The sequence below is a fragment of the Pezoporus occidentalis genome, unplaced genomic scaffold (genome assembly GCF_034315485.1).
Source record: "Pezoporus occidentalis ecotype Australia unplaced genomic scaffold, CSIRO_AGI_Poc_V1 ctg81, whole genome shotgun sequence".
NCBI classification, from domain to species: domain Eukaryota; kingdom Metazoa; phylum Chordata; class Aves; order Psittaciformes; family Psittacidae; genus Pezoporus; species Pezoporus occidentalis.
In genome coordinates this window covers 8,927,016-8,948,233 of record NW_026916170.1, presented here as the reverse complement: position 1 = coordinate 8,948,233, position 21,218 = coordinate 8,927,016, and the positions used below count along the sequence as shown (strand labels likewise).

At 38.0% G+C, this 21,218-nt stretch overlaps 1 protein-coding gene across 8 annotated transcripts in view; it reads right to left on the bottom strand.

The window, feature by feature from the left end:
* Positions 1–21,218, bottom strand: part of CNKSR2 (connector enhancer of kinase suppressor of Ras 2) — a 213,431-nt gene that overhangs the window by 149,182 nt on the left and 43,031 nt on the right. For all 8 annotated transcript variants that reach the window (XR_009961790.1, XM_062603648.1, XM_062603646.1 and 5 more), the window contains exons 3-4: positions 16,877–17,079; positions 5,928–6,015 (exon numbers count right to left, since the gene is read on the bottom strand). Coding sequence is in view for 7 of the 8 variants with exons in the window: in XM_062603648.1 (XP_062459632.1) it covers positions 5,928–6,015; positions 16,877–17,079 (291 nt within the window). In the remaining variant the exon portion in view is untranslated. The remainder of the gene's footprint in view (positions 1–5,927; positions 6,016–16,876; positions 17,080–21,218) is intronic.

Sequence of the window (21,218 nt, the reverse complement as noted above, 5' to 3'; positions counted from 1 at the left end):
GCTGGTCCATGCCTAATCTATTTCAGGAATGACTTAGAAACTTATATCAAAAGACAGCAATATACCTACAAGTAAGCCATTTCAAGGGGAAAAAAAAGTATATATCTGAGCACTGCTTTGAACGTTATGGAACAGGAAATCCTGCATAACAGCAATGTTTGAAGGATAAAAGGTAAGTCTAAATTTCTGTCAATGTTACTTGCAATGAGTTACAACACTCTCATATGAGTATCATTTGGATTCCACGTACTATAGGCAGATATTGCCTGGGTATTGTTTTCAAAGGAGGCTTTTTTTTGTGCTGTTTTTAACTTTTCACTGTATCTCTTCACCTACCCACTTGTACACTTACTGCCTTACTTGTACACTTATCAGAAATTGGGCATTTTGCATAAACAGTGTGCTATGCACATATATATTTTAAATTCCAAGAATGTGGCCTCCTCACCATGAAGTATTTTCATTAAGAAGAAGGGGTAGTGGAAGCAGGGGGAAGGGGAGCAGGGGAATGGTGCAGGAGAGAGATTATTACCACTGTAAGCTAACAAAGAATTTCCTGTAAGCATTTGATAATAAAGTTGGAGTGGAAGGAATGATGTTGAAAATTTAAATTAAAAAGTTTAGAATTTAATGCATAACTGTTTTCAAACACGTGTTGCTTTGAAAAATCCCAACAATCTGGAAGCGCAAAGCAGCTTTAATGAGGAACCGATTAAACATTCACACCACTAAACTATTAAAGCCAGTTTATTAGCTAAAGATACCCAATTTGGTATGACTTAAAATTCAAAATTTTTAAGCTATGTTTAGTCAGTCCTTAAACTCCTTAATAATTAGGACTTAAAAACAAAAGTGAGGAATTTTTATAGAAAAGATTTTATCAGAGATACTTTGTAACAATAGTACTGAAGATATTCATTATTCTTCTGTATTCACATATTTGATATTATCCTTACCAAATGAATAGAGCCATTTTATACCGCTGCATTTGGATTCTGAGTCAGGGCAGGGAGCTAAGAAAGTAGATTTCCTTTTTAACCTTATAACTGGAAAACCAGCGTGCACTTAGCTTCCAAGCGAGACTTAATATTTGAAATATCCATTACGTTACAGACATTTGACTATAAAAACCACGATGTCACACAAAACAGTGCCTTACTGAAGAAATAATTTGCGATCCTTTTCAGTATCTTTTATCTGAAAGACAACAATGGCTAGAAGCTCAACACAGATTACCCTGCTAGAAGCCCAGCAAAGACTGGGAAGTAAGTCCATCAGGGCATGGAGTATATAGACAATTTTACAAATCTCAACCATCCTTAAACGGCGAATAAGCTTTGGGAATAAGTTCCAAATCATTCAGCTGAGGCAGTGCACAGGGCACTTCTGTATGTGCTCTATATTACAGCTTTTAGCTCAAAATTGCAAGGTGCCTATACATCCAGACAGAGTATTTCTGAACAGCTGTCTTGGTCTTTCCTAGCTGTCTTCCATCCCGGCCACCACCTCCCAAACTGCACCACTCAGGTTCTCACTCTATGTTTTCCAGAATCTGAATTTACATCAAAATATTGCTGTGACACAGATGATGTCAGAAGTATGTTCTGTGACTACAGTGCAAGCCAGATCCATGTCAGTTAAGTGACTGTTCTCCATCTCCACCCGTTACACAATTGCTTCCACCACGCAGTCCTTCAAAAAGGTGTTTAGCAAGATTACTTACTGCAATTACTTATTGCAGTGAAGCTTTTATAAAGGAGTTTTTACAGGCCTACAGTTATGCTTCTGCTGGACTATCTTTCTAAGTAAATCCCACAAGACCCTAAAGCTATGAGATAAACTTCAATGGTTTTAAAACTAAATAAACAGCAAATCATTGTGAAAGCTGATTAAGGAAAGTAAAAAACATGTGGCCAGTACTACTAATGATCACTACTAAACTGCAAAACTAATGACAGTGCTCAGCAGTAAAGTTTTCTTTACATGTCTGATAACTTACAAAATCAAGATAAAATTAGGTTTTTCGAATATTCCCAAGATTTCCAGGGCTTTAATACTAAAGAAGACAGCTTCTTTAGTGACACCCTAATGGGTTCCTGAAGAATAAGAGCATTGAGAATGATAATAAAAGCTACCTACAAATTGCCTGAGAAAGCAATAAACCTTCTCTTCCTTACAGTTGTTTACTAGTACCTCTCTGAAATGAAACAAGCACACTTAAAAGGACCAGTTCCAGGCACCCTCTGAAGCTGAACACCCCAACAAAGTCAATAGCAAGAAACTCATGAACAGCATGAAGACAAGGAGTCACTCATGCTCTTCCTTACATGACATTTATGACCGGAACAATTCTGGAACACAAATCTGAACTCATGAATGAGCCAAAAGGGAAATATGCAGAACCCCAAACACATGTCTCATCCGCTACACCCGTACCCCTTTAGCACCTATCTTGTACCATGAAGAACGAACAGGCCTTTTTTACTTATTACAGTGTAAAAAGAGAAGATGGATAATGCCCATCTCTGGTTCCTATGGAGAGACAAACAGGTGGAGGAGATAAAGGCAGAGAGTGCAAGGGAATGGTAGCAAAAAATCATGATACAGTCATAGAATTATTATCTTTTTCCTCCAGTGTTCTGCTGCAAGGGAAGAGTTGATTATAAAAATGAAGCAAGAATGCAAGCCCTGAATCAAATAAGCCATCAGCAAGGAGGATGGTATTAAAAGTGAAAACCTGCAGAAAGCACCTATGAAACAATAGCCTAAAGTCCTAAGGGAGAGAAAAAAAATCTTCTGAGCCAAAATATAACAGCTGCATAAAAGCAGACGATTAGTGCAGATGCAAAGAAGGTTACAACAGTAACTTGCAGTTCTCTGAGGGACCTGCTTCCACTGGGAAATATCCACAGCATGCTGGTCTGCTAGTTGGGTCCTGGGCTTTGTGCACCATGCATAAGAAACAAAACAGTTAAAACACAGTATGTGCCATTCTGTACTTTATTCTAAAGTCTGTCTCTAAGTAGATGTTATAACTCCAACTTTTCAAATTATTTAAAGTATAAATCACAGGCTCTCAATAGATTTTCTTAGACTTTTCTCAGATAAGAAAGTACTGTAATTCTGTCATTTTTTTTGTTCATTATACGTTTAGCACTGATGGGGGGGGGGGGGGAAGGATGACCCAACAACATTTAATTCTATGAAGAAACACTGATGTTACCAAACGTGCATAATTATTCAAGCAACACAGCTAAATTTTAGCTTTTCTTTTTCTCCATCTAAACTAAAGAATCATTTTCAGTTAATAAATCTGAATGTTAGCTGTAACTTAAACACCACAAAAAAAAAAACAACAACAAAACCCAATAAAAACAAACCAACCACCAAACAAAAAAAGACCCTCACTTTTCAATCCTGCTCATGCTCAGTTACTGAGATGAATACTGGAGTTCTATTTTTAAGTTGTATTAAAAAAAAAAAGTCCTTAAAAAAGTCAAATGTATAAGAAAATGTACAGACTATATATAAATCATGGGTTTAATGGTTTTAATAAACTATTAAGCTTTATAAAAATCTATTGTTAGCTAGTGTTACAAGAGCAATTGTAACACTGCCTTCTGTAGGTCTTTTATAAACAAAAAAAATATTTTAAACTACTCATTTTAAGTTAGGGAAGTAATCTGCATACAAAAGAAACCAGACTCTGAGACAGATCTTGTAAGATGATATTGAAACATTCAGTTGCGTTCAGTGATCACATAAAACGAAAGCTCAGTGAGGACATTTTGAAATGCTATGTTGGAATGCATTTGCTTTACGTAGAGATCAAACCACATGTGTTTGGGACAACTAATAGAATTTTTCACTATTGTTCTTCTGACTACAGCCCAATTCAATTTCAAAGCATGCTTAAATTTAGGCACCTAAATGTTCTTTTTGATTTCAAAATATGAATTCATGTACTGAACTGCTGCCCGACTGGGGAATCGTGTCAGTTTTGGCAAAGATAAAACTGCTGTTCTCCAAAGGTATTTAATAATAAAATTTGTTCCCATTCATACTAAAAATATACATAGAAAAATACTTACCTATACATAACGAATTGGCATCATCATAGATAGGGATGATTTTGAAAGAAAATGGACTGATACTGAGCTAATTCCTGGGACATACTGCAACGGCTGATATTTTACCCACTTTTTCACAAATAGTGGACACATTAAAATGGACCAGGTGGCTTTTCCTCTTAATTGAAAATCTAGATAGTGATTCACAGCTAACTCTGTGGAAAATGAGCTATTTGGACATGGGGAAGGGATGCCTTCTTCTTCCTGGGGTTATGACCCCATGTCAAGAGGGCAAGTGCAGCAAGGACACAAGCCATGAGAGAACAGATAAAAAACACTCATCACGCAATAAGCAGCCAAGAAAACAAAGGCCAGCTCTTCTTCCACAGCCACTACCAAAGGCACCTCCTCCCCATTTTGAGGCAAGGTGACAGTGAGAAGTGGGGAGCATAGGGTGGCTGAAGGACAGGACTGGACCTTTGGCCCCCTGACCTAGGAAGCAAACAGGGACCCTCACTGTGTGGCCTGTGGGGAGAGAACAGCCCATGCTCCATTTCCACGCTACCCACACCCACCCCACTCTCCCCCCCACCCCATAACTAAGGGAAAATAATGACGAATGACTAAAATAAATCAATAATAACTACAATAACAACAATAATATAGAAAAGTGAGGAACTTTCATTTCCCAGGCTTGAACACAGGGGACTAACAATAATGCTCTTCTCCAGCTCAGGTGGGAAGCAAATCCAACTAATCATCTAATTGCACACGTTTATGAAAGGGTCAGAGAAATATGCATTTCTTTTATAAAAGGGAGAGTATCATCATAGAAAGTCATGCCAAGAGGCCACAGGAGAAGTGTAGCTTTGCTCAGTTTGGAGTGGTGCTTCTGAAAACCTGAAAAAGTCTCCTCAGTGCTCCTACCTAGCCCACTCACTCCCTTCTTTTCCACTCCAACTTCTCATGTGCAAACTTCTGCTTGGCAGCAGTGATCCCTTCCCTCTGCGGTTGCTAAACCACCAGGAGAGGCAACCCTTTCTGGACTCTTTTCTCTCTGCACGATGGGCACTGCTGCACCACACAGTCAACTGATGGTCTAAGTTGGTAACAAGGCCCTTCACGATCATCAGCAGCAGACTGGTCTCCTACATGCATGAATAAGAGTAAATGATGATGCTCAAGTGAACTATTTTATAGATTATTTATACAAAATTTCATACCCACATTAGTTTCAACCTGTGGCTAAAGACGCTTTTCAGTTTCAGCAGAACAACAGGCAAAGATAGGTACAGACCTAAACTACAGAGGGACAATGGAAGGGTAGGGAAAGTTCTCTAAATTGCATTTCCAAATGAAGCCCATTAAGAAAGTGCTTCTCAGAACCTACTTATGGATTTCTTGAAGGTAGGATGCACAAAAATGTATTCAAAGTATTTTAGCCTCATGGGGACATGTCATCTGCCCAAGTGTAGAGATGATATGAGCTGTACTAAAGAGCAGGTGGCTAAAGTCCAAAAGATACAGACCTTTTAAACCAGAGAGTTAATTAAAAATAAATGGAAAAACACAACAAATATGCAAATTATCAATTAGATTTCACCAATTTATAGTGATGATAGTAGACTAAAGAACCCAAGATGAACCTTACTACCGAGATGCGCAGAAGCCTATACACACCACAAACTAAACTAGTACTATAAAACCAGGAAGCAGAATTTTTATAAAGCACTTACTAAGTACTGATAGCCGCTTTTCTTAGAAAATGATATTGACAGAGTAACAAAATTGTGTGAAGAAGGCAACAGCCATTTACAATTTAGGAAAAAATAAATTGCTAAGCAGATGGTCTCATACCTGTTGTACTATTGTTGTTAGTTCCAGACAGAGCTGTATGACATTATTTCTTGTTACTGAGTAATCTGTTACAGCAGCAAAAGGTGATCTAAAACAAAAAAAAGAAAAATAATGTTGAATGTCACTAGCATATATCTGCTTGCTTCACTGATGCACAATGCGCTTAAGACACATTATATCTAGAGATATTAAAATCACACAGAATACCCAAAATGTACTACTAAAATTGTTAAATTCAGGATACACATCCATGGAAAATATTAATCTCTCCTTAGTTTTGCAGTTTTTAAGTTTTATAAGTTTCTCTTTAAGAAATTCTCCCAAGTAACAAGCAATAGGATGAGATGGCCTCAAGTTGTGCCAAGGTAGGTTAAACTGGACATTAGGAAAAATTTCTTCACTGAAAGATTTATCAAGCATTGGAACAAGCTGCCCAGGCAAGTGGTTGAGTCACCATCCCTGGGGGGCCTTAACAGATGTTTAGACATGGCACACAGGGACATGGTTTAGTGGTGGACTTGGCAGTGCTGGGTTAACAGTTGAATTTGATGATCTTAAAGGTCTTCTTCAACCTAAACAATTCTATGATTATTTCTCACAGTCTTCCAGTTCACTTTTAGACTGCCTTTACTCCCACAGAAAAAGCCCACCTTGCCTTCTGCATTAGTTTGTGAATACCCTCATAAAGCCAACCAGAGGCACCACTTCCACCTGTGAAACAAATGGTGTCCAGATGTGAATCAGATGAGAAAAGCATTTGGCTGATTCACTGGGATTCTTGGGATCTGATCTAATATCTGGTAAAAGCACTGGGGGGACTTAGAATAAGTAAAACTTTTATCCAAAGAGGGGAATAACACAGAGCCAGAGATGCATCAGTACTCAGTAGCAGCTGCAAAAGCTGAACTACAGGCACAGCCCAACATCCCCCACACTGTACTACAATCAGATATGCTTAGTGAAATGAAAAGTTGATCCAGCATTTGCAGATGTCACCTACTTGTATCCTAAACCATAAAACTTCACATTAGAATGTTTAAAATGCTTGTCTACCTAGAAGCATGCTTGCTTTCTAGAGACACTGCTAAAATGTGTTTGGTTAATGAGGCTGTCAGTCATCTGATTCCTGTACTTAGAGTCTGTGTTAAACTATAAACTCAAGTTGGCCTATTTTCTATATTTTAGAAGGAGCCAAACACTAGGCAGGATGGGTATCTTCTTCAGGAGGAGTCAAGATTTTGACTCAGTGTTGCAAATGAGGTTTTTATGGGCATTATTAGCATTGCAAAGATGGCATTTCTCCCTAATACACATACCTGCTTCGAACATTTAAAACAGAAAACGGTGGCACAGAACCACAAGGATTATAATGTCTGAATAAACTAATGATAAATCATGCAGTGTGCCAAGATCTCTAAACAATACTTTAAGTGTCATTGCCTTTAAATTAAGATGGGTGACTAGTTCCTTCCCCAACTGCCTTCTTTTATTGCTTATTAGAGCATACATATTTGTATACACCTGGTTTACAGCACTGGTTGGTTTTATGCGTTCCTCATTTAAGCCTAGAGAAAAGTTTCCAGTACAAAGATCTCTGTTATACGTAGGTCTGAGTGATGACTACAAATATAGTTCTTACGGCTCTTAACAGGTTTCTAGGTTTCTTTTCCATGTGCAGAGCTACTGAAATTTTAGTGCAGGCTAAAATTTTGTCCTGCACTAAATTTGGAACTGTCCATTAATAAACCCATGTGAACTCCCCTCTCTGCCTGCTTGTTCTAGCACTTTTTTTTTCTACAGAGCTCCTAATCCAGCCCTGATGGCTCGTAAGACAGAATGAATTTTGATGTGCATACTCATATTTGCTGCCTTAATTTGATGTAATACATCATACAACAATATATTCTTTCTGCCCATATTTTCTAGGGAGAAAAGCAGTACATTCTTTTCTAAAAAGTACAGAAATTGGAAGCTAGGCAGAGTTTAAGAAACATAAAACCAATAACAGAGTGGGATTTAGTAGACAGCATCTGGTTAAGTTCCAAAAGGTGCCTTGCAAAAGCTATTTGACACATCACAATTCAAAGTCCAAGTTTTATGCAGTATTTGGCAACTGCATGCTAAGTACATACTACAGCAGGCATACCCACAGACATGCATACAGATTATTACTGAAGTTCAGGAGACATGTGAGCATATTAAAGAATAAAAAGTATCTGAACAGCTTGGTTATGAAACATAATTGCATTTAAAAAATTACATTAGCCAAGATGTACAAAAACCACTGATATTTTTCCTTTCAAAATTGTAACTGCTGAGCTTCTGAAATCTACCTGAAACTTTGATTTAAAAAGGTCATGTTCATTTATGAACTCACTTTTATTGAAGATGAATGGAATCAAGCCAGCGAACGGTATTATTTTATATTAAGTATGGGTGTTAATGTAATTTGATCCTCAAATTACACAACTGGAATCTAATTGACATTTCAAAGCCTCCAGCATTTCTCTACAGAAAATCGCTTGGTAGGCTTTGACTTCTAATACTGCATTATCTTCCTTCATACTTTTCCAATTTAGTTTGGTTTCACAATTCATGAGGAAAACAATGACATTTTTACTGTCATTTCTCTTAGTGAAGATTGTTAGAAATGCACCCCAAATAAACTTTGTTGACATTAAAGAATAGGCCAAGAGACTGAGACATTACTCATTTTGTTACATTGAAGTTTACATGGTGAAGATTTACTGAAAACAGCATATAAAACAGGCAGCAAGGGTGCCAGGAGGAGGGAGAAGACTATGAAAAATCAGTAACTAATAAGAATTATTTTGAAAAGTGCTTCACAACTTGGAAAGATCAGGAGACAGGTCCATGTTATATGGACTTTGCTACTGCAGAAAACATAAGGGGTCCTTGAGCTGCCTCCTCTGGAGGTCTCTGGTCTTATAAACCACCTCTCACATCAGCTTCAGCTGATGCCTCTCTGGGGTATTGCTGCAAATTGGACCAGTAAAATTGCAATTCCCTTTCCTTCCCAGTTCACACCACTACCCTGAAGGCAATCTGCACACACAATTATACAGCACTACTGCATAAGCAGCAGGGAAACTAGTAAGGGCCTCTTTAAATATTTACTACCAAAGGGAATGCATTGTTCCTAAGACTCAATTTCAACAGTGAAAGTCCAGCAAGACTTTGTATAGCAACATGCCAGCAGTTTCAACAAAAATATTAACAGAAACTTCACTGTGGGATCACTGATGGGATTCCTGAAAGAAACAGCGTGAAACACCAGTCTGACAAAAAAAACCTCTTTACTGATAACATCCACTAATTGCAATTTTAATACAGCACAATATTGTTGAATGAACAGATGAAACAGTATGTACAAATGCAAATAAAGCCTCCATACACTGAAACATTTCAATTGGCTGCTAAAACCAAGGCATCAGAAACACATCATGTAGAAGGAATTCCTTGTTTAATTAGACCACTTCTCTCTACTTAAAAAAAATCATTTCCTTGGCTGTGCTATTTTTTATCAGCTTCCAACTTCCACTCTTTTCTGTCAAAGCTGTATCTTTCACAGTCCCTTGGACATTCAAGTCTCCCATAACTCCTAAGGCTTCAGTGAAGAAAAATCCCTGAGACAACTGCAATTTTTAACACATTTGCTGTCCAATTCAATGCTCTTTAAGTTAAACAAGAACTGAAAAACTACCCTGGACTGGGGTCATATGTTGCCCCACTTCCTGCTGTGACACGGACCTCATTGTCCCATTGTCTTGCCTCTCTCAGTAACTTCCAAGACCTTTTACATTTCCTCATTCATGGAACCTGTTTTACAAAATTTCTCTTGTAATTCAATTCTTCTTTCAAAACCTCCTTGTAATTCTCCTCCTTTGCAACATCCACATGAAAACACCTCTGTGGCTCCATAGCACACATACCTTACCACATGCCCTTTCCACTCATTTCCTCTTCTGGACCTCTGCTGGTTTCCCTTTCCATTCTTTGTCTACCCGTTTTACATCCTGACATTTTAAGAAAATGAGATTAATCCAATCACATCAGCACTTCTGCACACATGCACATGTGCATGGACATGCACATGAAAGTTGGTTTTGCCCTTTTTCTCACCTTTTCTCCTGCTTTCTCCAACATTTGAAGCCATTTTCAAACCACTTTCGCAAATGGCTAATAGGCTTCAAGGATAATTAAGTTCAGACATGTTTTGTGATGATGCATGCAGCTGGAAAAGTGGGAGCCTCTTAATTTTTCCACTTTGCAAACCTACATTGTGAGCCTGCACCTCATTACACAAGACAGATTCTAGTGAGATGAAGAGCTTCTGAATACCTCATTCACAGAAGAAAAAAAAAAAACAGCTTACAATTGGTGCTTTATCTTTTTTTGTTGTTGTTTCAAATAACATTAAATTCAATCAACTTCAAGTCCCTGATCTATAGGAAATAAAGTTTCCCTCACACCAGGCATGACAGAGGTACTGTTTCTTTTCACATTTCTTTAAACCAGTGTTTGAGATAAATAATAAAACACCTCTGAAACATGATTTTGTTTATATGTGCATAATGCAAGCTGTAACATACACGCATGTATGTATATACTTTTATGAAATGAGACCTAATTAAAATCTATAGCAGTATCAACATCTTTCAGAATGAAAAAAAAAGTGTATTATCTAATATTATTAATTAATTAAGCCACCCTGAAAGACTGATAGAAAAACAGCTACATCACCATAGCCCAGCTAATTCCCTCACAGACTTAAGAAATAATGTGATTCAACAGCTATTAATACTTACAAGTACCAATAGCACATGAAGGAAAATCCTTCCCAAACAATTACATAAAGATGTGCATTATGAACGAGATGCATACACTTGGTATTTCTATATTACCATTATCAACATTTTTCGGCCTTGGATGCTTTACCTCATCTGTCTTTTCCACGTAACATTTGGTTAGAGGAAAATGATACACAGAAATAACTATTTCACTTTAAAAGCTGCACTTTGGACAAATACAGACCCCTGTTTGTAAAAGTATTGCCCCAGAATAAAAGTTAATCACATTTCACCACTAGTTTTAGTACACAGCTATTTTATAACAATAGACATTTTGAGGGGTTTAAGACCAGTATCATGCTTATTTTAGCACCCTAACATGGGAAAATATCCTCAGAGCAGTTTCATTAAACATAATAGTCAAAAATATTTTAAAGAGAGAGGGAACCAAATCAGAGATATAACTGAGTCTTCAAAGGTAACACATTAAGCTCAAATGGAAATCTGAATTCAAATAGATATCTGAACGTAGAATGTTGCTGCATATATATTTGCACCAAATCCATCTAAAATTCATAATTTTAGGCTTTCATGAAACAAATATTTTATTTGATTCTAATGGAACTGCTTTATGTAGAATCAGGGAGGAATGCAGTAGAATTCACACTGGATAAAAGAATTCTTTGAATGAATGCTCTGTTAAACATTTACAGCTGTTCCATAGTTAAGTACCATAGCTCTCTTAGGCAGCACTTACTAACAGGTTTGGCATACCATTCAAGCAAACATAAAGGGAAATGCATAAAGGAAATGTAAGATTTACAGGTTTAAGACTGAAAACCAACTGACAGAAAGTCCATAATTTGTGTGATGAATAAAGAATCACTAAACATTTTGGTTTCTTTCTTTTTGGGTTTTCATTTGTTTTCCCCTGCCATCTTGTGTGCAGAACAGATTTGCCCTATTAGGATAGGCAATAACCAAGCACAGCTAACAGGATGGTGTAAAGTCTCTTAGAAAGGAGACTCTAAATCAGAAACACCTTCTTTGTAAGAAGTTATGGGCTTGTAAACAATGTTCCTCTTTACTTAAGACTACAAAATAGTCACACCATAAGCACCACCATGGCTCATTATTCACTGAAAACAATGAGACAAAGAAACCCAACTGAACCCATTTTACTTACAGCAGAAGACAATGTATGTGTTGTGTATGTCACCATGGTGAAAAGAGGGAGATCCATTTTTTAGCGGGGAATGCAGTCTGCTACCACAATGCTTTCACACAAAGTAGGCTTAAGGGGTTGCACTGAAGCTGAACACCTAGAATTGCTCACATATGAACAAAGAGTATTTACATCACTGCAGGCTGCACTTCTCTGTAGACAACAGAGCATCATCAAAAAGGTATATGCAGCCTACAGTGGGGCATGGAGGTCCTATTCGCTGTCCAGACTTAACTACTGAAGCATTCTAATATCCTTAACTTTACACACAGATTTTAGCCTTACTTAATCATATTTATGTATACATAGAAGTGCTTTGCAGAATACTAGCACGTTTAAGCGCAGGCCAAAATGACTTGCCCACCTGGGGTCAGAAGCCAAAAGGTTATACCTAACCACTCTGAATGGCCATAAAAGCAGACCTAGACTTGCCAAAAATGTCACATTTTGTTATTACTGTCAGCAAGTTGACCTGTGTCTTTCAGATGACCAAAAACTTTTATTTACAGTTGTTTTTTTTGTTGATCTCCTTGTTTCATTTTGTTCATGTATCACGTATCCAGACAGCAGTGGTAAATTAATTAGACTGGTGCACATTTGTCAGCCTGCTAGCTTTTCTCTGGCCACAGTACTGAAAGCTTTGAATACAAAATCTGTCTCCACAAGATCTCTTTGTTCCTACTACTTAGACTTCAGTGTAATCTGCAGTAGCAGTTTAAGTTTTTTATTTCCAAAATGGGGATAGTGCTAGGGTGAAAAACAAGGGATACAGGAGAGTTGCTGTGAAAGACATATTGAATCACTGCCCACACAGATGGCTGAGTCAAATAGTACACTAAAATCCAGTGTTCCTTGACAAATACTAATTCACAACCATTAAAATCTGTGACACAATAACAGATGCAAAATGCTGTAGTAGTTATCTCATGAGGAGTTTATTATATTTTCTTAAATTCTTAATTGAAAAATAAACTACCACATTCTCTTAGTTGTGTCTTTAATGGAGACTTGATTAAAGCCCCAAGAACAACAATCCCTTCCTCACTCCTAGTCTCTAAGTCCGCATTTATTGGTACTATTTGCTAAGATCCAAACCATTCTTCCTGGTGCTGCACAAGACATGGGATGAGGAGCCCTTGCTTCAGGTAACACAGCATAAGCACTACAGCACAGACAGAAGCAGGAAGCCCAAATGCATAACTAAGAAATTTTTTTTTGCGTAGTGCAGTCAATAGGAAATACAGGTTTCCAGGTTGGTTGGCTGTCAAAGACTACAGGAGTGTGGTGGAGGTGAATGAAGACAACATATCAAACCAAGAGCAACAGGGAAGCTGGCACCAGCAGAAGCAAGGGATGCAAACAAGCTGTATGCTGGCAGAGCAAAGAGACAAGATACTCATGCAAGGAGACAGAGCTCATGCTCCTGCTACCAAATGTCACCCCATGTCAGGTTCTCTCAGGATCCCTCCTCTTCCACAAACAGCATTACAGTTGTTCCCTGTTAAGACTGTAGTAATAAGCTCTACCCTAAATCCAGCTGTCCCATGAAAGAAAAACATGATGTACAGTGGGATTCAAAGGGGAAAAATGGAGTACTTAAAGGATTTAAGTCTCCTGGAAGAGAGGACAAATCTTATGGGCTGAGAAAGTAACAGGAAGTTAAAATTAGTTTAAAAAAGTTAAGGACATAATCATCTAGTGTGATGACAGTTTCTTTACAGAATGTTATTGGAGAGCTATTTCATATTCCTCAAAATCATCAGCCAACCTGTTTTAAAAATAGCTAGAATTCTCCACTAAGTTTTCCAGTTTCTAAATGAAACTAAATCAGAAGACTTTTAAAGCCTGGTGACAAAAGCTACCCTAATTTTCAGTTAAACTCAATCTCTGACATACATCTGGAAGTAGGACTGCTCCAGGCAGAGACCTGAAATAAACAGTGCCCTTGGATTGGCCCTGCACAGTGGCACTGCAAGAGCCATGGTGAAAGTAACTCAGCAAATCATGACTCTCACACTCCTTTTGACAACTGTGCCTGGCTTAACAAGGTCCTTACAAATTTTAAGCATTCTACAAAAACATCCTAAAAAAGAGCTCACTAGAGCAGCAAGTGAAGCACAAGTCATACGGAGTCACCACCATTCCCTACACATAAAAGCCACATTATTGTATTTCTATGCAAGTTGGAACTGCCGCTAGCTGCTTTTTCCTGACATGACCTGAAAAACACTGAATAAGGGCAGCTTAGTATGACTAGCGCAATGGGGTGAATAACCCTAATAGCCACTTTATTCCTCCTAATGGTATGCTTTCCCCTCTCTTGCACCCCAGAGGTAGAACTGGTGGTAAAAATCAATCAAAATACTAAGATCTGGGGCCCAGATTTAATAATAATGGCTGTGAAGAATAAAATTAAATCCAAGTTCCTGACTTAAAATATTTTATTTTTAAAATCTTTCTGTCTCCCCCTAGTGGCCCCAACAGCTTCTTAGAAGGAATACAACAGGCAAAATCCTGTTGATCTCCAGATGCTCCCCTTCCTGAGGAAAATGAAGTCATTGGCCAGCCATCATCCTAACCTGAGGCTTCACCAAACAAGGAAGAACAAACCTAACCAAAATGCTCACATGTTCATAAATAAGAGAAGTCTGATTTATGAGAGGGGGTGGGAGAGGAGGGAGGGATTTGCCAGAACCAGGTGTTTAAGCTACACACAGATCTTCAAAGACTTTCCTAGAAATCTGAACAAAATTAAAATATCACTTTTAGGAAGCCTTATCTAGACACTCAAGGCAACATTGCTAAAAGCAGGCTGCCATCATGATTGCCTTCATTTTTAACTCCTTGGAACTCCTAGTCTGAGCAGCTACCATTTCAGATGAGTACAAAAGTCATTTTGCATTTTACTGGTAGCAGAACTGATATGCATTTTTTAGAAAAATTATTTAAAAGGTCTTCCCCCTCCAACACTAAAACCTGCTAACAGAATTATCTCTGACAAATACACTATAGTTGCCTTTATAAACATAACTTCACTAGGAGATAATGCTCAACACACTCCTGAGCTACAAACTAATTTTACAGTCTGGATTTGTCTTTTAATACTAAAAAGTCCTGAAGTTCAACTACTAAATACATATTGATGACAAAACCACAATGTTTTTCAATGTGTTAAATGTATATATATGTGTGTGTGTGTGCGCATGTGTGTGAAAGTTTACTTCTTAATACCAGAATAGAAAGGAGTGGCAAACCTGATCTGCCTATGCATGGTTTTCTACCATTCTACCACGGTTTTCTACCATTCCTTCTGTTTTAAAGCCCAGAATGATAATGCTGTTTTCTGCCAAAAAATATTTGCAGGGATAAAATGTGAAGCCTACAGGTTTTCCCAGTAACAAAAATAGGCTGGAGGCAGAACTAAAAATATATTCGAAATTTTTCAAGTCTCAATACTAAACTCTTGCCATGAGATTGTATTGCTTCTCTGCACATCTAATGCTAAACATATAAATAGCAATTTAGGAACCCAATTTTAGGTATTCTGGTTTTGAAACTTGGGGAAGGCTTGAAAGGGAGGAGAAGAGAAACAGCAGTGGTACCTGCAATCTAATGAACAAAAGAAAGATTTTGCAGTTCAGCTTAAGAAATGGAGAAGATTCATGCCTCAGTTAAACCTTTCAAATGGAAATCATTTATGGGACAGAATACAGTTTGCCTCAGGAAAATGAAACACAACAAAACCCACAGCAGTAAATCCAAATAATTCTGTTGGATTTTGTGAATTTCACAAAGATCATACTCTGAACAAAACTTCAGCTGCTGGATACAAAAAAAAAAGATACATCTTCAAATCAAGATAAGCATTTTATTTTAATGATAAAAATCACTGTGATGCATTTTGCAAGACATACAGATAGGCTAATTTTAACCACTTCAGGGGCTTCAATGATCATCTTAAAAACTTGCATTATTACTCTTGTTATCATTAGAAAAATGTCACTATAGATACAGAAAAGGAGAGCACTTAAGTCATGGTCCCACATACTTCCTAGGTAATAGAGGCAAAAGTATAAGTTCAAAAGGCATTTCCGGTTTCAGAGGTATCTCACTGCCACTTAAAAAACCTAAAATGCAACATGCATGGTACACACACACATTTGAAATATATATTGACACCTATAAAATGTAAATTACAATCATATTTTTGTGAATTTGATACTCTCAGAGCAATGAATCTGAGTTATGCAGGTCAGAGTGCATATCAGTATCAAACACACATGTATCTACAGAGTTGTTGAGAACTTATAACTCGCTACAACTGCCTGAAAGGAGGTTGCAGTGAGGTGGGGGGTCAGTCTCTTCTCCCAGGTAAGAAGTGATAGGACAAGAGGTAACGGCCTCAAGCTACACCAGGGGAGGTTTAGACTGGACATTAGGAAAAATTTCTTCACAGAGAGGATGATCTGGCATTGGAACAGGCTGCCCAGGCGAGTGGTGGAATCACTGGCCCTGGAAGTGTTCAAAACCTTTGTAGGTGAGGCTCTTTCTTAGTGACATGGTTTAGTGGCGGTCTTGGCAGTCCTGGGGTAACGGTTGTACTTGATGATCTTAAAGGTCTTTTCTAACCTAGTTGATTCTATGATTCTGTGATATATAACCTAATGATGTCATCCTGTTGCTCTACTGTATTTCCAGAAATGTGTAGTGTTGCAGTGTATTTAGAAGTACTGTAGTGAAATGCTATCTGAATGGCATGGTAACTTTACAAGAAAAAATTGCTACGAACTTCCTCTCAGAATTTGTAAATGAATTTTGCTTCCATTTCAGTGCCCACATTATATTTTGTAAAGAAGTTGGGGTTTGTGTGTGTGCATGATCTGGTCACCTGTAACACATTTTGGAGATTTTACCTGTCCAGCCAAGCCAGCAGACTTTTAGCTGCTCCAATCAGATCCACTACGGATGTCAGAAAATCATTCGGTAATTTGCGGCTGGTCCTTCCATCGTAGTGACCACTCCTCCTCCTCCCAGTGATGAAGTTCTGCAGATTTTTGGCAGATGCGTTCAGTTTGTGAGAAAGGGTTTTCAGATTTTCTGTTTCCAAACCATAGTTCTGCATTGAGAAAAAAAAAAAAAAAAAGACCAGAAAAAATTAGCTTTCCATCTGAACATGAAGTACCGAGAACAGCAAGATTGCTCTTCTGCTTCAAAACTTAACCATTCCTAATAATTAAGGTAGAAATACACCCACTCATTAATTTTTAAATGTATGGCGTGTTCTGTTTCTAAAGTGCATAAAAATGGAACAAAAGAAGAGCAAAATTATGAGTGATCTTTTAGCTGAAAAACATCTCAAAATGAAGAAAAAAGACTAGTCTGGAAGACTGACTTTCAAAGCAGTCCATCACTTTCAGTGATCAGATGGTTCTCTCAGTAAATCTGATGGTTAGGGATCAGTCCCCTCATGTCTGTACTCATACCAGGTCCTAAGATCACATTAGACAAGAAGACCTGCAACTAGCATTAGTACATCATATGGACACAGTATGACACCAAATTGCTTTGGTTGGTTTCTGTCAAGGAAACATGTTCATTGCCTTATTTTTATTCTTGTTAGCAGAAAAGAACCACTAGAATCACAGACTAGAGGACATAGTGCTACTCTCTGCCCAGTGTCTGTAGCTCTTTTAAAGTCAAGATGTAAACTATGCTTCCATTTAAGAGTCAATCCTTTAAACTTAAATTACGTTCCTCAGGTGCGCAGCAGACCGAAAAAAATTATGAAGAAATATTAATAAACAGTATGTGATAATCCTTCCAATATATACAATCCAAATATACAAATATTACTGAAACAGCACTAGAGAATACCCTAATTTAATGTTCAATTACAATATAATATAGTACCATCAATGATTCGTTATTTCTATAATAGATTTGCTTTCCTTACATATGCAAAGAATAATAGAGTTCTTTTGAAAGAGATTTTCTTTTGCCTTTGTAAAGGAATAAGCAAGCAATTGCACTGAATTGAGCTTAGTATTCCTGTAAAGAAAAGATGGGACTTCTGAAGGTACTCCTCACCTTAACCACATCACAGGGTGCTCCCACATTGTTCAATTGATGATGGGAAGGGCTACTTTCTGTCAAAGGGTGGACCATTTTCTACTACAAATGATGATGAAGTAGGATGCAGAAAACCCTTCAGCTGCACATATAAAAATCTACTTTCTAACACACACTCTCCTCACCAACTTTTCTCCCAGACCCCCAGTTTGGCTCCCATGCTGATCTGTCCACAAGGAGAAGAGATGGGAGAAGGGATATATTTGTCAATGCTAATTTGAGACCACTGAAGTTTATTTACCTTAGTCTTTTTTTCTGTAAGAAATGGGTTTGGGGTGTGTAATTATTTACAGCAGTTGTCATGCTCTTAACCCAAACCATCTACTAAATGAACTTAATCACCTCTTTAATTACACAGGATTACAGGATCATTACACTGAAGCTGGCGGCAGTGAGCCCCCAGCCCTCCCACAACATCCACTCCCAGGAAAATGGGAGATCATCACAGAAAAGAGAGACTTCAGAACACAGTTTGCCATCTCTCAACCAGCCCTTCTTTGTGCTTGTAAATCAAACACTCTTCGTGAGGGAGACACTAAAACCACATCTATCTTACGACAGCAGAGGATGCACTTTGGGACCCAGCTTAAGGCGGAAGTGACCATGCGCTAAGGTTGTGCTTTAAAAGCTGGCACTGTAACTTCTGTGAACATCCATACTTTGGGCAAGGAAGGATTGGCACGCATGTTTCTCAACTGCACAGTTCCTGCACAGGAGCTGTCCTCTGCCATCAGGTTCAGTTCCCAGTTAGACAAATTGTATGTTTGGGCAGTGACTTTCCCACCATGTAAATATTCAATAGTAGTTACACAAGAGACAGAGTTAGATTATAAATAAAAAAATAAAAAAATGAAGGCAATAAATAGGGAGGGAAAAGTAAATCGTGCTTTATTACGCAGCCAAACTAGTCACTTACCAAATCAGTTCAAAGTAAAGAGACAGGCATTAGAAAAAAATAAATTTGATTTTGCTGTGGTTTTCTACGGCTGAGAGAGCACGACGGAGATTGAGGACTGGGCCAGAGTAAAAGTTGGAAAAAAATCATAAAATCATAGAAAGAGAATGGTCTGGGTTAGAAGGGACCTTAAAGGTCATCCAGTTCCAGCCCCCCTGCCATGGGCAGGGACACCTCCCACTAGATCAGGTTGCTCAAAACCCATCCAACCTGTCTTTGAAGACTGCTAGGGATGGAGCATCCACAGCTTCTCTGGGCAACCTGTTCCAGTGTTTCATCACCAAAAATAGTGTTTGTTCTTATTTCACCCTGCTTCTTGAGCACCTGGCTTATTTTGACAAAATTAACAGGGGAAGAAACAAATTAAAGACAGTTTAGGTGAAAGATGTGTCATACAAAATGCCGCATAAAACAGCCAGATCAACAGCCCACTGTAAGCGAGCCCTGTGACACCTGCACGACATGGTGCTCACTTCCGCGAAACACAGGATGAATCAAAAGTTTATTCTACAACAGGAAAATAGCCTGCATTTCTCTATACGCTTCTTTAGAAAATCAGCTCCTATAAAAGCTTAGTGACCTCTTGTTAATATTTCAAGTGATAGACACCTGCAGACTCACTCTTTTTCAATGTCTTTTTCCACCATTGTATATGTGGAAAGGAAGAGACAATGTTAACAGATAACAAAGTCTATTTTCACACATAGTCATAAAGTGTGTGCTGTTTAACATAAAAGAAAAGACAAGGGACAAATGTAAAGCTTAAGCTACATACAGAATTCAGTCTTACATGGGGAACGGCTTCAATAAAGCCTCCACCTGTAATATGAGGCAGATAAAGCGGGGGATGGAATATATTTTGGGGCAGCTGTGTTTATTGAAGCCTTTAAGTAGAAGGATCCTAAAACAGCAGCCAAGCTAACAAATTCCACACTTTGTTTATCACTAATATTTCTGTCCCACATTAGAAATTAACAAAGAGTTGCATATTCTAATATTGGAAAAAAAAATGCTCAGATAATAACCACCAAGTTTAACCATACTTTATATACAATAAGACACTATTAATAATACGGTTTTCTTAGAAATGCACAGTTTATTTTCAAGCACCGTAAGAAGATAATAGCAGGCAAAAAGAGACAATTCTTTGTTTTCCCCTAGTCTACATTTAGCCAGCACTAACACAAGTTATGCTTTCATTAGCCAAAATAAATTCACAGTCACTGAAGGAACCACAAAGAAATCTCTGCATGCTTGTAGAGATTACAAGAAGCAAAGCAAGTCTATGCATCCGCTTTCTCAATGAGAGGCCATGGAGCAAGAATCTCTTCAGAGACACCCTGCCTCAACAGAAACAGCTCTAATGGAGTCTTTCTGGCAATCACAAAACAAGAACTTGATGAAACTAAGCTACACAGAGTAATAGCTTGTCAGCAGGTGTTCGAACTAAAGGTGGTGGGAGCTATTAATAGGCATTTTACCTGCTAATTACTTTTCTGTGGCTTCACATGACAGTGTGAGTGACGAATTGTAGCTCTTTTCTTCACATGCTGACAAGCAGCAGCTCTAATCACCACTGAGCCACTGATGAATTTTGCTTTTTTTCTGGTAGCAACAGGAAGCCTAGTCCCTTTGCCAGGACATCACACAGGATAGGAACAGAGTTCAGTAACCAGACTTTGGAAGTGAAGTGAAAATTCAGCTTGATCAATGTTCACCAGGTGTCCTTCCTCTTCCCCCAATTAAAATATATATGTGTATGTATATATATATATATATATTAAAAAAAATAAAACAAAATCAGACCTCATTTTATCTCTTGTGCTAAATTCACTTGACCCCTTCTGGCAGGGAAGTGCCTCTCACACTGCTAGTGTGGATGCTTAAAAGCAAAGTGTTCCTAACTCATAGTGCTATCTGATGGCCCAGACAGGTTGTCTAGAAGCTGCTGAGACCTTTAGTTTAGTGTACTTTTATGCTGCCTATTGCAAATGCAAAGACAGATCAACTAACTAAAAATGCCAAGCTCAGATATCAAAAGAAGTCCACATCTAAACACATTGCAATATGCAATAGAGACAGCCACAGGCCCATTAACAAATCAAAAAATCCCTTAGAGCAGATGTCTTGATCACAACTTTTATGTAACCACAAATGCCTCTACACCTCCA